Source organism: Gnatocerus cornutus, chromosome 8 (assembly GCF_029298725.1).
Source record: "Gnatocerus cornutus isolate USDA-ARS CGAHR chromosome 8, icGnaCorn1.1, whole genome shotgun sequence".
Taxonomy (NCBI): Eukaryota; Metazoa; Arthropoda; class Insecta; order Coleoptera; family Tenebrionidae; genus Gnatocerus; species Gnatocerus cornutus.
Genome location: NC_142240.1, coordinates 13,517,137 through 13,530,567, shown reverse-complemented (window position 1 = coordinate 13,530,567; position 13,431 = coordinate 13,517,137). Strand labels below are relative to the sequence as shown.

The 13,431-nt window shown below is 36.2% G+C and overlaps 1 protein-coding gene across 2 annotated transcripts in view; it reads right to left on the bottom strand.

Annotated features, from left to right (window-relative positions):
- Positions 1 to 13,431, bottom strand: part of lilli (AF4/FMR2 family member lilliputian) — an 83,816-nt gene that overhangs the window by 66,546 nt on the left and 3,839 nt on the right. Inside the window, exon 1 of one of the 2 annotated variants that reach the window (XM_088042654.1) lies at positions 7,159 to 7,453. The exons of the other annotated variant lie outside the window; for it this stretch is intronic. Coding sequence (XP_087898780.1) covers positions 7,159 to 7,211 — 53 coding nt within the window. The 5' untranslated portion in view covers positions 7,212 to 7,453. Of the gene's footprint in view, positions 1 to 7,158; positions 7,454 to 13,431 lie in introns of those variants that run through there. 2 annotated transcript variants of the gene reach the window in all.

The window sequence follows — 13,431 nt, the reverse complement described above, 5'->3', positions numbered from 1 at the left end:
AATTTGCGTAAGCAATTACGTCGACCTTGCAAAAATCCATAATTTGCCTAGATGAGGACATTGAATATTCAACACCGAGAAAAAAATATCTGATTGCTTCATTCTACGTGACGAACAAGAAGCGATTAGAAAGTTTAAACTGACTCTATAAAAGTTCATTACTACGAAGAAAATGTAATGGAAACGAAGTGTAAAATTTTAATCGATAGAACAAAACAAAGTGGGCATCAAAACTAACAGGATGTGGATTACATGTTGGCGTGTTAACAATCAAAACCAGTCGTAAATAATATTAGAATGTTGAAGCAGTGAGGATGTCAAATATCTTGGCTACCCGTCATGGTACACTTGCTTCAAACGACTGATTTCATGGGTGTTAACAACGCAACTTGTGAGATTTTACTTGGGAAACCGCAGAATTGAAAATGTGCAATAATCAGATTTGCGCAATTTCAACAGGTTTTTCTTAGTCACAGAACTAATTATTTCCGGTTTATGCGTAAAGTATCGAGCAAAACTAACACCACTTTGTTCTAAATCGAAACTCACTGCGCACCCTCCTTGAATTTTACTAACTAAAATAATTCATAAGAGAAATTTGTAATGTGTGGTCTCCGTAAAATCAGCGTTCAATTTTTCAAAATGTGGGTCACATTCCTTTACCAAATTCCACGGGTTTTCTTTTTCAGTAAAAAATTAATTTGACAATCATCTTCAAACCTCCGCAACGGTTCTTGACATCAACGGAAGTTACGAAAGTGTTACGAAACTCCCGAAAAATCGTTCGTTCATAACAATAGTAATTATGACCGTCGTGCAAGTCAAATTTAGTGAAACTGTCTTCACTGTAGACTCCAAGAATACACAAAGCGACTTTCACTGTAAAAACGCGTCGCAAAAAACCCCAAAAGCGACGCTTTAAAGTAAAAAACAACCCGTCTGATTCGAACAATCTGATTTAAGATCCTGCGTACGAAGGACACTGCGAACAAGTCAATTTTAGCCTCTTTTAGCTAAGGAGTCTAGACTCCCAGCATCGATCCTTCCCAGGATTCCAATTTTCGCACGGATTTATTTACAATGACGCCCTTCAATCGACTATTTTATGAATAAATCAAAGGGGAGAAAATTTTTAGAAAATGTAGATGTTGACGGCCTTTGATAATCTCTTAAATTCATTATGTTTATTAGAGCTGAACTTATGAAAGTGCCACGAACCGAGAGCGTTTGCCGACATATTGCGAAATTTAATTGTAGGAAAAAAGAAGAGCAGAGTTTGATTACTTGAAACCAATTGACATTAGATCGGACAATTAGACCAACAAAATCGAGCGACTACAGTACAGTTAGGCGATAGAAGGTATGGGCAAACGAAGATGTGTTATGTTATTACGATTTTACCGCAAGTATTTAGCAAATTGTTTGATTAATCTTCACGTGACAAAACATAAAGAACGGGAATTGCGTGCTAGCTTTAATTAAGCAAGATTCTCTAGTCTACCTAGTCCCAGAAGACGAATTTTATCGGACTCAGTTTTGGGTGGGAAAAATGCAGTTTGGAGGGCTTCGTGCCACCTTTGTGTTGGGCGGCTCCGCTGGTAGCTGGAGAATTCAGCCTCCATTAGACAAACTATCGCATATTTGATCAGCCAAGAGTGAAATTATTGTTGAATCGCTCGACACGTAACGAACAGCCTTTCTATGTGAAGACAACAAAAACATATTTTATAACATTGCGACTTTCATTTCAGTTCCAACTGTTACGTAACAAGTTCAAATGTCAACCAAGAGTCCATCTCGTCTCTATTATTCACCGGTTCTGTAAAAAATCGGGCGGATCGAACAATTAAATTATTTACTGTTTAGAATGTCGTAATTTGTTGACTCAAAAAGCGACAATGACCCAAATATTTATTAGTTCTTTATCACGCCGAACCACCGACCTCTATTCAATAAAACTTGGCAAAACATTCAAAAATGCGACTAGACACTGGAAATTCATACAAGGATCAGGACATAAAATCGGGATCAACGACCTTGCTCTTGGGAATGACGCCCCCGTTTTAATTAAAATGCATATTTTTCACTGGGAAATTAACACCGAAGTTTGGAGTTAAGACACAGGTGTTCTGGACTTGCGTGCAAATATTTTAACACAGACAAGGTTAATAATCTAAAACCACCCATAAATGAGTGCTGAGAGTGAGCTCGAGTGTAACACTTTTTCCTGTTACTGTTACTGAGGTGTTGTGACGGAGGGGAACTTGAATGGATAATTAAAATTGGCGGACACAGAACATTGATTTGACTGAATAAAAACTTAATAAATGCCTGGAACTTGGTACTTTGCAGGTCGTTAACGCGAGGACTTACATCTGGTCATCACGGTTTTAGTATTATATTGGAATTCTGAAGTCCCAAAAACTCGTTACCATTATTGCCAGTCATAGCAACTGACACAAAATATTTATTTTTTATTACCACACTCAACAAACGTACACTTATCAGCATTGTGTTCCCTTATCATCGTTCAAGCTAAAATTAGATGATAATACTAATATGCTAATAAATTGCGCGTAAATAAGTAGATTATGTTCAGGAGCTGCTTTACTTAATTTCTGATCAAGAATAACCAGCTTGTAACCGCCAATGGTACAAAAAGAAAAATCCATCTCGTAGGTCACAGGATGTAACCTTTCAGTTTTCTTAAATTATAGCAATAATAATTATTTATACCCCCATGCAAGGTGCACTTTATAGATATAGGCGAACATCTGCGCTATGAATTTTACTAATTGTGTTTATTTATGAAATGTCACTTATGATGGTAGTTGGGTTAAATTTAATTAGAATGTCCCGACAATCATAAAATACAAACAGTTTATGAAGTACCTTGGAACTACAATAAGTTTCTACTATATGCTAACCAAGTTTGCTTAGTTCCAATGTGAATGCTGTTACCGCCAAAGTACAAACTTGGATAATTACAAGCCGAGCAGGTCTTTTTTAGACGATTTAGGTTCGTGAGAACTTGAAAGAATCTGCTAAACTTTGATTTGCGTCAGATTGAACGAGCAGATCTGTACCCTTTTGGAGTAGAACTTTAAAAGGAGATCGAAACATACGTTAATAGTCCTAGTTCTAGTATCGTCCCAACTCTTCCACCTGCCTATTTCAAAGTGTTAATAGCAATAACCAGCATCTCAAAATTTTTGCGACTTTCCCAATTAGTCCGAAGCAGCCAATTACACTTGGCAATGAGTTCTATCTCTGTAGAAAGCCAATATTTTTGTAGACACTCCAGAAAACGCTGCTTCCTACAAATGCTATTAATAATAAGGAAATCGTTAAGATCGCCAAGTAACCAGTTCGTTCGACCACCAATGAATAAAACATGAGACAAAACAAAAAGAAAAATCGCTGCTGCATATGTCACTGCACTTGCTGCAGAATCAGAATTGTAGCTACATTTTGCGGTTTCAGATCAAACAATTATTCCATTAATTCGTTTATAGGTTTATCCGAAAAACCGTACAGGTAAATAAAAAATAATAACCGATGAACAAAATAAATACGTGCATGGTCCGTTTCACGTCCGAATAACTATGCAAATTCGAAACATTTTACATTCTGCCATCGCCTGGTTTATCGATTTGCACGGTTAATACACATTTGCGCCTCTCCGTCTTGTTCTTGTTTATTGATTTATTATGTCCGTTGGTAAAGTATGCAAATAGTCAACGTTTCGAGACGAGGGCCGTTTTTTCTCGCTTCCAGACGTATCCATCAACGGCTGGAAAAATCAAAGACCCAACGTTTAATCTAGATACCGTGTATCGTCACGCTCTTCACTCGTTTCGGTGTTAAGGACGTTGACGTTGTAGGTAATTTCCATTTCCGTGGATTTCTCAATATGACTTCGTTGCTACGCTGACGACCTATTGATCAGCCGCTGACAAGGTCCCTCTTTTTTATAACGCCATCTTTATACGTAAGTTTGGTGGTTGTACTTTTGACATTTCCAATCTGAGTTGGCGTAAGCAAATTTCTTCGTTTATTTAATACCCGAAGTGTAATAATTTATACAGCCATAAAATAATGGAGTATCTATTTACATGTTGTTTATAACAGATTTCTGAGCCCGGCCCTGTTTTCGACGTTGCCAAATTTCGATCCTAAAATAAATATTTTAAAATATCGACACAAACCTCTTATCTTCCAAAGGGGAGATAAAACAATTGCTCCGAAGCAAACGGGAGATATCTCTTATCAAATTTTATGACGCTCGCGAGTTTAATATCTACATATTTTACACATAACAGCGATTTAACGTTGAAGCAATAAAAGGTAATTTTCTTCTGGCTCGTAACTACTATTATTGCTACTTTATTTATGATTTATTTTTGCAGCCATTATTCCCGCATTACATGAATCCAACCATCTACAGTTTAATCACTTCTTTAATTAGTATTTGCATCTTTCTGTGCAAGGTTGCACAGCGTAAAAACGAACAATTACGTTTAGATTTTATTTACATGATCAACAAGGATCAGAATCAAACTAATCGGATTTACATGATATTACCCCTCCACTTTATTAATGTGATTTTGTTATGAAGAGAAAACAAATTGAACAATGTACAAATCTCGGCGTAATTGTCGCTCATAGTAAAATTCCAGTGGTTTGAAAGTTCCAAGTGAGAGAACTATGTGACATTTACAATACTGCCACAAAATGGGAACGTTTGGCAACGCTGCCTGGTAAGAGCGAAGAAAAAACGCTTAATTACATTAATTAAGTCAAAATTTACTGTAGAAGTTACGGACCAAGGATTAGACTGGAGGTCTGGAAATATTATTGCAACCTTTCGGTGGAGGTGCACCAGTTGTTTTTTGTACCAACCACAAAAACTAGCTGACAAGAATAACTTTCTCTAGTAGAATCAATATAAACACTTCTCTTTTTGTCCAAAAACGGACGCTGACGGATCTCCGCGTTATAAACTTTTCCAGTTAGGAATTCCATTACCGATCATCTAGATCGTATCTGGCAGTTGATGGCTGCAGTGACCACATTACCGGCTTAAGGTGCTAATTTAAAAAGCATAAATCCAATAAAATCACGTTGAATTCCACACTTAATTTCCCATAGAGTACACAATCAAAACCGACGATTTATGATTTTAGGACCACATAATTCACTTTCGTGTTTGAAAAGTTTGATTTTGCGTCGTGTAACCAGAATGACCAATTTTCCGCGCAAATGATAAATGGTGTAGAACGGAGAGCGCTGACTCGTTCCGGGCTCCGGAATTCTTCTTTTCACAGTGAGAAATAACTCAACTCAGGTTTGTAATAGACAAAATTGCGTGAAATATGGTGGTTTAAAAAAGTGTTGGATTCAGTGCGAAAACTCTTGATCTTTGAAGTCTGAACGCGTTTATCTTTACGGTATCAAAGATAAGAAAATATCAAGGACAAGGTCGTGGCTCCGGAGAGCATTGCCGACATTTCCGGGTTAGAGCCTCGAGTCAACGACTCAGTTTTAGTGCTATTTAAACAAAATACAGAGGTGAAGACTATATTTTATGATGAAATAATTTTTATGGACGCGTAAAAATGATTTATGATTAATTTTGTGCATAAAACCTGTACCACTACAATAATAATATTTAATTGTTTATGTTGCACTGGTTTAGACTAAACAAATGGATCTACTTCTTTTTGAATTCAGGTTACAACATGGTACTTATCGTTGTACTAAATTATAATTACAATGACATATGTTCTCGTATTGATGTACTTTTATCTGATACATTATTTGCAGTTGCTTCAAATTTGCATAATCTGCATTATGACCTGTTTAATTTGCGCCAGAGTAAATAAACTAAATAGATAAACTTTGCACAGAGAAATAAAATGTTGGAACCACTCGATCCTATTTTTAAACCGCAAAAATTGCACTTGAAAACAAGTTTGATAAGAATAATATTAAGGCGATTGCAATAATTTTTTATAAAAAACTTTTACCTTGATTGTAGGTATAATAAAATAGTGAACAGAAAGTTAAACTCTTGCTACGTTGCAACTTTGATTTGCGCTGCCGCAAGACTACTTGAAACTCTTTAGAATCCGTTTTTAAATTCTAATTTCTGTTTTTATGTTTGTTTACAGCGTTTGAGATAAGTTAAGTAGCAACAACATATTTTTACACAATTGTGCAATTTTACGTAAAATGGAGCATTGACATCGGAAGAATTTTTCGTGAATCTGAATTTCAAACAATAACACAATAATTTAATAATTAATAATTACCGTACTGTAACTCCGGCTCTGCCTTGATCTCTTAATGCTTTCGGTTTAATAGTCAACATTCCGTTCTCGATAGAAAAATTACTCTAATAAACTCCGAGATTAAAATAATTTGGTGGCGGGTAATTAGAATTCCATGCATTTATTGTGAATACTAAATAAGATTAGAAATTAGTGCCGGATTAGTTGTGTTCTAATGAGTGTAAAAGTCTCCATACTGGTTATTTGAATTTTGATAAATAAATGTAAATTGGATGAAAATCATATCATAACCTCTGCACGGCCACATGTAGTGATAGATCTTATCTGGAATTGTTGTAAACAAAGTCGTACCTTGTTGAAAAGGAGTTTGCTAGTAGTGACTGCTCGAATTAGATTTTTTGCAAATCTTGGGTTTGTTATCTAATCACGTTCATTAAATTATGTGTTATCGGCAAGTTTCAGTCGGAATTGATTGATGACAAGGTGCTCATATTTTCTTCTGGTTTCTTTACGACGTTTGGATAATGAAAGTACAACTTTCTCTGCCTAAGTGGTAAAAAATGTCAGCGCGCGTATTGTTTGTCGTTTGATGTTTATCGTTGATTTGTGTCTTTGCCAACATTTGGAAGACGTGTGGGAAGTAAAAATAAAGAATATAATTGTATTGTTTTGGTTATAGGTTATAAACAATGGCCGAGACATGACGTCACAGCTACGTGTGAAGCAGCAAAAGAGAATGGCAACCTCGAGGGCGAGGGAGTCGCGATTAGAAATCCTGCTGGCGGTGAAAGTGTTCGCAATAGCACCGCCATGTTGTCTTATTCTTTGAAAATGTAAAATTTCTTTGGGCCGGTCCGGTCCTTACCTTGTCAGGGTGCCTTTGAGGAGCGGATTCCGGTCATAGTAGCCTCCGATCATATTGGCGAAGAAGTGTTAATCCAGAGTCGGCTCTTCCGTACACTGTCAATCACCACAACACAAGCACACTCATGGGGGCGCGAGGGTGGCGAACACACGCGGCCGTAGGGCACGTGTAAAAACATTAATCAAGGCACTAATCACTGTAAACAGTTCACTCACTATCAGTTTGACAGCACGAGTGCCAAACAGGTGTCTGCCCCTCCAATTGCGCGACTGCGCGACTCGATGCAGTCCGCATCTGCCCTTGATAGCAAGTGAACCATCGAGCGGACGGCCCCGCTAGCGGACGTTCTCGACTTGCTCACCTAGTTTCTAGACTTCGGTTCGAGTACCGGAGGCCCCCACGACGACCGATTCCACGGATGGACCGAAGAATGACCGGCGCCGCAGGACGGGTCTTCCTGCCGCCAAGCACCCTCGCAGGACGTGGGAACGCTTTTTGCCAAGCTCCACGAATCGTTTAAATACTGATAAAACAACAAAAACGACAAGATTGCGAACCACAATGCCGGTTGTGGCTTCCCAAAAACACCCCAAATATCAGCTGTTGCTTGACAGGGTTATCGCTTTGTATTCTTCACGATAAAGGTTTTACCGATCCTACTGGAATTCCCCGAACACCACAAAGGTTAGCTGGTTACAGTAACCGGGTTACAAAATGAAAAACAAACTAATTTTGGACAAAAGAATTAATTTAAAACATTGCACAAGGTAAAAACATACCATAACTTGGTAAAAATTCGAGAAAACTAACAAACAAAGGAATTACATAAACAATAACAGGAGGCGGTCTTTATCATTTCATCATAGAAATTTAAATGCATGCTCCAAATTACAAAGGCGAAAATTAGCTTCTTATGTATTGCTTCAAATATTCTTTACAGAAAATAGAAATCACATGAAAATGGAATATACGTTGCAGAAAAAAACAACAATTTTAAAGAGGACGAAGTTTACCAGAAGCCTCATTTTTTGGATGTCATTTCCAAACTCCAACCTCTTATTGTATCAGTCGTCACTATCACTTGGAAAATCTATCGATAGCCATATTACATTCTAGTCTTGTGTAAACTTCGGAAAGATCAAAGCGAAAATTGTACGCGGTTGTGTGGCCAACGCAGAGCCGATAATACACGACTTGTTCTTAAAAAAAAAGTCACAAAAAATTTATTAACTATGTCAATATCATATTTTTTGGGACCTTTACTTTCGTTAATTGGCCTCTATTTAGTTATCAATCGGACAACCAAACATCAGAAATGTGAAAAATTGCCATTTAGACCGACATCGTCGTGTTGTGCACAATAATTCAGTTGATTTCCCAAGAGAGTATTACTAATTTCTTCGATTTTATTAATGGCAGTGTAATAAAAACCTCCTGCAGGGGAGCAAAGCAAGTTCGAAATTAGGATGGTAAGTAAATGAAGCGAGTTCGGTTATAAAATACATATTTGTAAATACTTAAAAAACTTAATTACCGACGATTTTCGTATAAATCTAAATTGAGTTGAACAAATTTTGAAGAAGTTTCTTCTAAGACAATTAGCGTTCTGGTGTACAGTCTATTTTCTATAATTCAAATTTTTCAATAATTCGAACTAAACGCATTTTAGTCTGTTAAGATAATTCGACGAAAACCTGAGAATTTACTGTTCGTTAAAACGAATTTTTCTAAAAGACGAAAAAAACAAGATTAATGATGTAAAAATTCGATCATTCTTTTCATTTTCACGGCTCTATAATTCTTTTTAGTAAAAAAATCTTGCTGTATTTTGCCATAACTATTCGGCGAATCGTTTTAATGAGTAATAACTTAATGGCTAAATCGAACTCGGTGCCCGGTCCTCTGAAATTTGAATTATCGAGAGTCGACTGTATATCTAATTTTTTGAGACAAAAATTGTGTCATCGGAATCAAATTTATTGATAACATTTCTAGGAAAATTGTGGCGATATAATAAGTTGAAATTTTCCGAGGAATTAGTAAAATTAAATTTCCCTAGATCATTTTCCTTTCATACCTTGTTTATCAAGATTAGCGGGATACAATTAACCTCAAAACTTCATTGTTGGAATCGTATGAAGGTTTAATGAACGATTGTGAATTCTAATAAAAAATGACTCAGGAAAGACGCTCTGAACGTTAATTTTTTATTAATTCACGCGATTTATGTGGGTTAAACACCTTCGATTACAAACTGTTTCATTTCATATCATTGCGGAAATACAGGCTTTAAAGTTACCAAACTATTGTTTAGGAACTCATTTAGTCCTTCAAAGTGTTGTTCAAAACTCTTGTATTATTCATAATAATAAGGGCATTTTGTTATGAATATTTCAGTGTTGGATAGGATATTATATTAAATCCAGCATCCTGTTAGCATAAACCAGACTGGCCAAACCCCATAAACCTCTTCCTAATTTTTAATTTACGATTTCTGATCGACCTGAGAGTTCCAAATATTTATACATTGTTTTAGCCATGTTTCCAGATATGCCTATTAAAGCAAAAATCCTCCATTCCCACTCGAATTTTACGACTTTTCCGTTTTACAACTTGGCATAATCCTGTTCAAAGTTAATCCAGACATGAATTATTTCAGCACCGCAGTTATCTCGAAGTGCATGGAATTTGTAGCTAAACTCATAATCATGTTTTGAATGCCGTCGTTTTAATTGCTACTTTCTTTTTGTTACTAGAAATGACTCCTCAGAACAAGTACCTGTTTGACCTTTGCACCGCTTTTGCTACATATGGGGACATCGTTTGACATTTGTCGTTATTCTCACCACATAATAACTAAACGAGCATTAAAACTCGTAAAATATGGTAATAGAAGCGTTGCGGCTATACTAAAATTTATGTAATCCTTCCTGAACAATGCTAGTGTTTATTTGTGCAAAAATATAGTAAATGAACGAGATATCAGATTTCCTGCGAGCGGAGCCGACAGCGAAAAGTTTGTTAGCCGCCGCAGGGAAAATTCCTGCCATGTCGGAACGTGGACGTTAAGTAAAAGTAACTGTAGTTTTGAAATTAATTTGTACAAATATTATTATTATTCTAAATTGTCAGTCAAGACATTGTGTTAGCAACGATGGTACATCTGCTCAGCGTCTTTATATGACCGAGCTAATTTTGCGGTCCATTATCTACATTAATATCCAATTTTAGTGCCTGTTCACAACCTTGACGTCTTACATAAAGCAGGTTTTACATACAAATGTTACCATATTATACTGCAGTGCACGTTATGCAGTTCGGGCTATATAAATCATCAGAGTCTGAGGATTACACTTAAAACCTCGTATCACCATCGAACTGAAATGTTACGAGAAAAACGCCACATGCTATTTGCTACTGCATGGACTCACAGACGACTTTTAAAACTCAAAGGAGTCCAAAGCTCTTCATTATGACTTAATTAACAAAATGGGGAAAACCAGTCTGAGCAGGTGCCGACAATTTTGTCCCTTAATAAAAATTCACGAATCTAAAGGTTTATTAGGAGAATTCCAGCCGTATTTCGTTTACGGAAATTGCAATGTCATGTAAAATAGGTAGGTATAAGTGTAATTGTTTTTCTCACGCTTTTTCTGATGAAAATCCTGTGTTACTTTTATTCTGGAATTTTCGAAGCTTCGTATCTCAGAAACAACAAATTTGTGCAGTTTTCTATTTTACTGTTATCTTTTGAGTCCTTGTAAGTATTAACGTTCTATGTACTCTCCGTGGTCGTGTTTATTTAGTGATAACACCAAGAAAAAGGAAGCTCTGTTTATAAATAACTCAGTCGCGTGGAGAAAGAGCCGACTTATTATTAAAGGAGGAGACAAGTGTCCCATTTACTTTTTACAAGCAAACAGCGATGGCTATATCTCGCAGATTTTCAGACTTTAAATAGACGCCTCCCCTGGACTGAACTCGCTGAGAACGCGAGCTATTGCCACGAAATAATTTGAGGATTAGAGAAATTTTTGTACTTTTAGATTATCACATATTTGAGTTTTATGTTTTCACGATTACAAGTCCTTAGGCCTTGGATGTTTTAAAAGTTTGCTCATTTATCTAAGGAAGGATCTGTAGGATTAAAAGAATTTGAAAATTCAAAGGTTTGATGCTATCAAATAAGAAACCAAATTTGCTAAATCTTTTTTTATTCCGTTTTTTGGTCATTTTTAATACCACAAAAATGAATTCGAAATTTCTGACCTCCATCTCCGTTTGATCAGTGATCTTCCTGAAATCCCAAAAGGACTAAATGTTCGTGTTTACACCCTTCCAACCGTTATCCTCCAGGATGAGCCCATAATCTATTAGCGATCTTTCCTGTTTTCCTTCCTTGATCACAATCTTTCTCGCCCACTCGTTAGAATTTATAAGCAATTTTTACCGGCTCAATAATAAAAATACCCTCATGACTTTGTATTATGGAGGTAAGGTTACTGCAGAGTGCAGACTATGCCTAGAATATGCAGCATTTACAAGAAATGCCTGGCTCAACACGTGCGTAAAATGGGAAACAGGAAAAAACTTTCTATTATTACAGATGCTCGGTTTTCTGTTATTTACGTCGTTCGTATTTAATTGAAGACAATAATAAAAATCGACCTGTCTAATTTTAAATCGCATCAATAATAGTAGGTGCATTGTCTACAAGGTCGATAACCAAGCGAAACCGCCCACAGTTTTCGTGTTGATAGGGCTAAAAGCATTTAATTAAATTTATTTCAAGATAATAGATTGTGCTGTTATCTAAATACCCGAATAGTTTTCGCGACGTTACAAGATCATCCATCATAGCATGTTGCTACTTTTATAATTCATGTTTAATTATACTACACGTAATTAAAACATTGTTAATTAATTGAGAGTGATTATACCGGGATTTGTGTAAGAAGTAACGAGTGCACAAACTTTGAATCAATTTCACAGTGGTGCACCGACGGGAAATTAGCAACTTCTGTATCTAACACGTCTTTTCATCGATTTCTGGTGGAATTATTGAAGTTTGATGAGTCGAAGATGTTGCACCATTTATTTGAAGATAATCAGATGATCTGCTCAACGAGCGAATGTGGCCTATATCAGGTGTTCAGTTCGCGATAATTCTGATTTTATCTGGAATTGAATTATGTCAGATCAGTTGTAGCAGTCAAATCAGTGTTGTGCAGACTGTTACACTGAAATTACTGACATAATTTCAAACAAGAGTTTCGATGTTTACAGACCGATTTACAAAAACAACATTTAATTAAATAATTTCAAATTAAGAGTATAATTATCGGTCATCCAACATGTTATAATTAATTGGGTAGAAACAGTTTGTAATTTCCATGTTAAAAAACGGGCATTTTCCAGAATTACCTCTCCTATTGTTAATAAGTCTGGCACGTCGCCATTTGTCTCAATATCCAGAATATAAATTACGATCCCCTTGTGCATTTATAAGAAAAATGGGGACAATATCAGTCTATCAGTTTCTATACACGTGTCTATGCAATCGATTTTGGCTGACTTCAGATAATTGAAGTGAAACGAGCTGAGTGAATCTGAATTAAAAATAATCTGAAGTTGCTTTCAGTTTCATATAATTTGAATAAAGCTAAACGGTTTGGCGTAATTATAAATAATTCCGTTAATTTACTAGAGTGGCCTCGTTTAATTTAGATAATTGAAATGTAATAAGTTAAAAGTAATCATGAAGAGTGATACAAATCTGATAATATTTAATTCGATGTCATTTTAAGAAGCGAAGAAAACTAATCAAATATAACGAGCCAACTCAGATCTTTACATAGTTATTTAGTCCATCAACGTTCCAATAAGGCGCAACGTTAGACAACAAATTGCTTCGTCATGAACACCGGAAATGCCAACAAGAAATGAATTCTGTCTGACCGTTATCACAGTATAGACAAATACCATAGATCATTAGGGTTGTCCCATGGGTGTAAAGCACACGGACTTAAAACCCATAAGTACTGATTGTTCTGTATGACACAAAACAGATTTAGATGAGTCTTTTGTGCAATGACATATCGATTGGCGGTTATCTAGCGTGACGAGCTGCAACTACTGATTAGGTTGGTAGAGTTGGTACACCGGTGAGAATCGATAGGACTGCAGAGCGTTTCATAATTATCTTGTAAGGTCCTTAGAAGAAAAAGTGCAAAGTTAGAATGAGGACGGCGTTCAAGCAGTGCGCGATCTTTT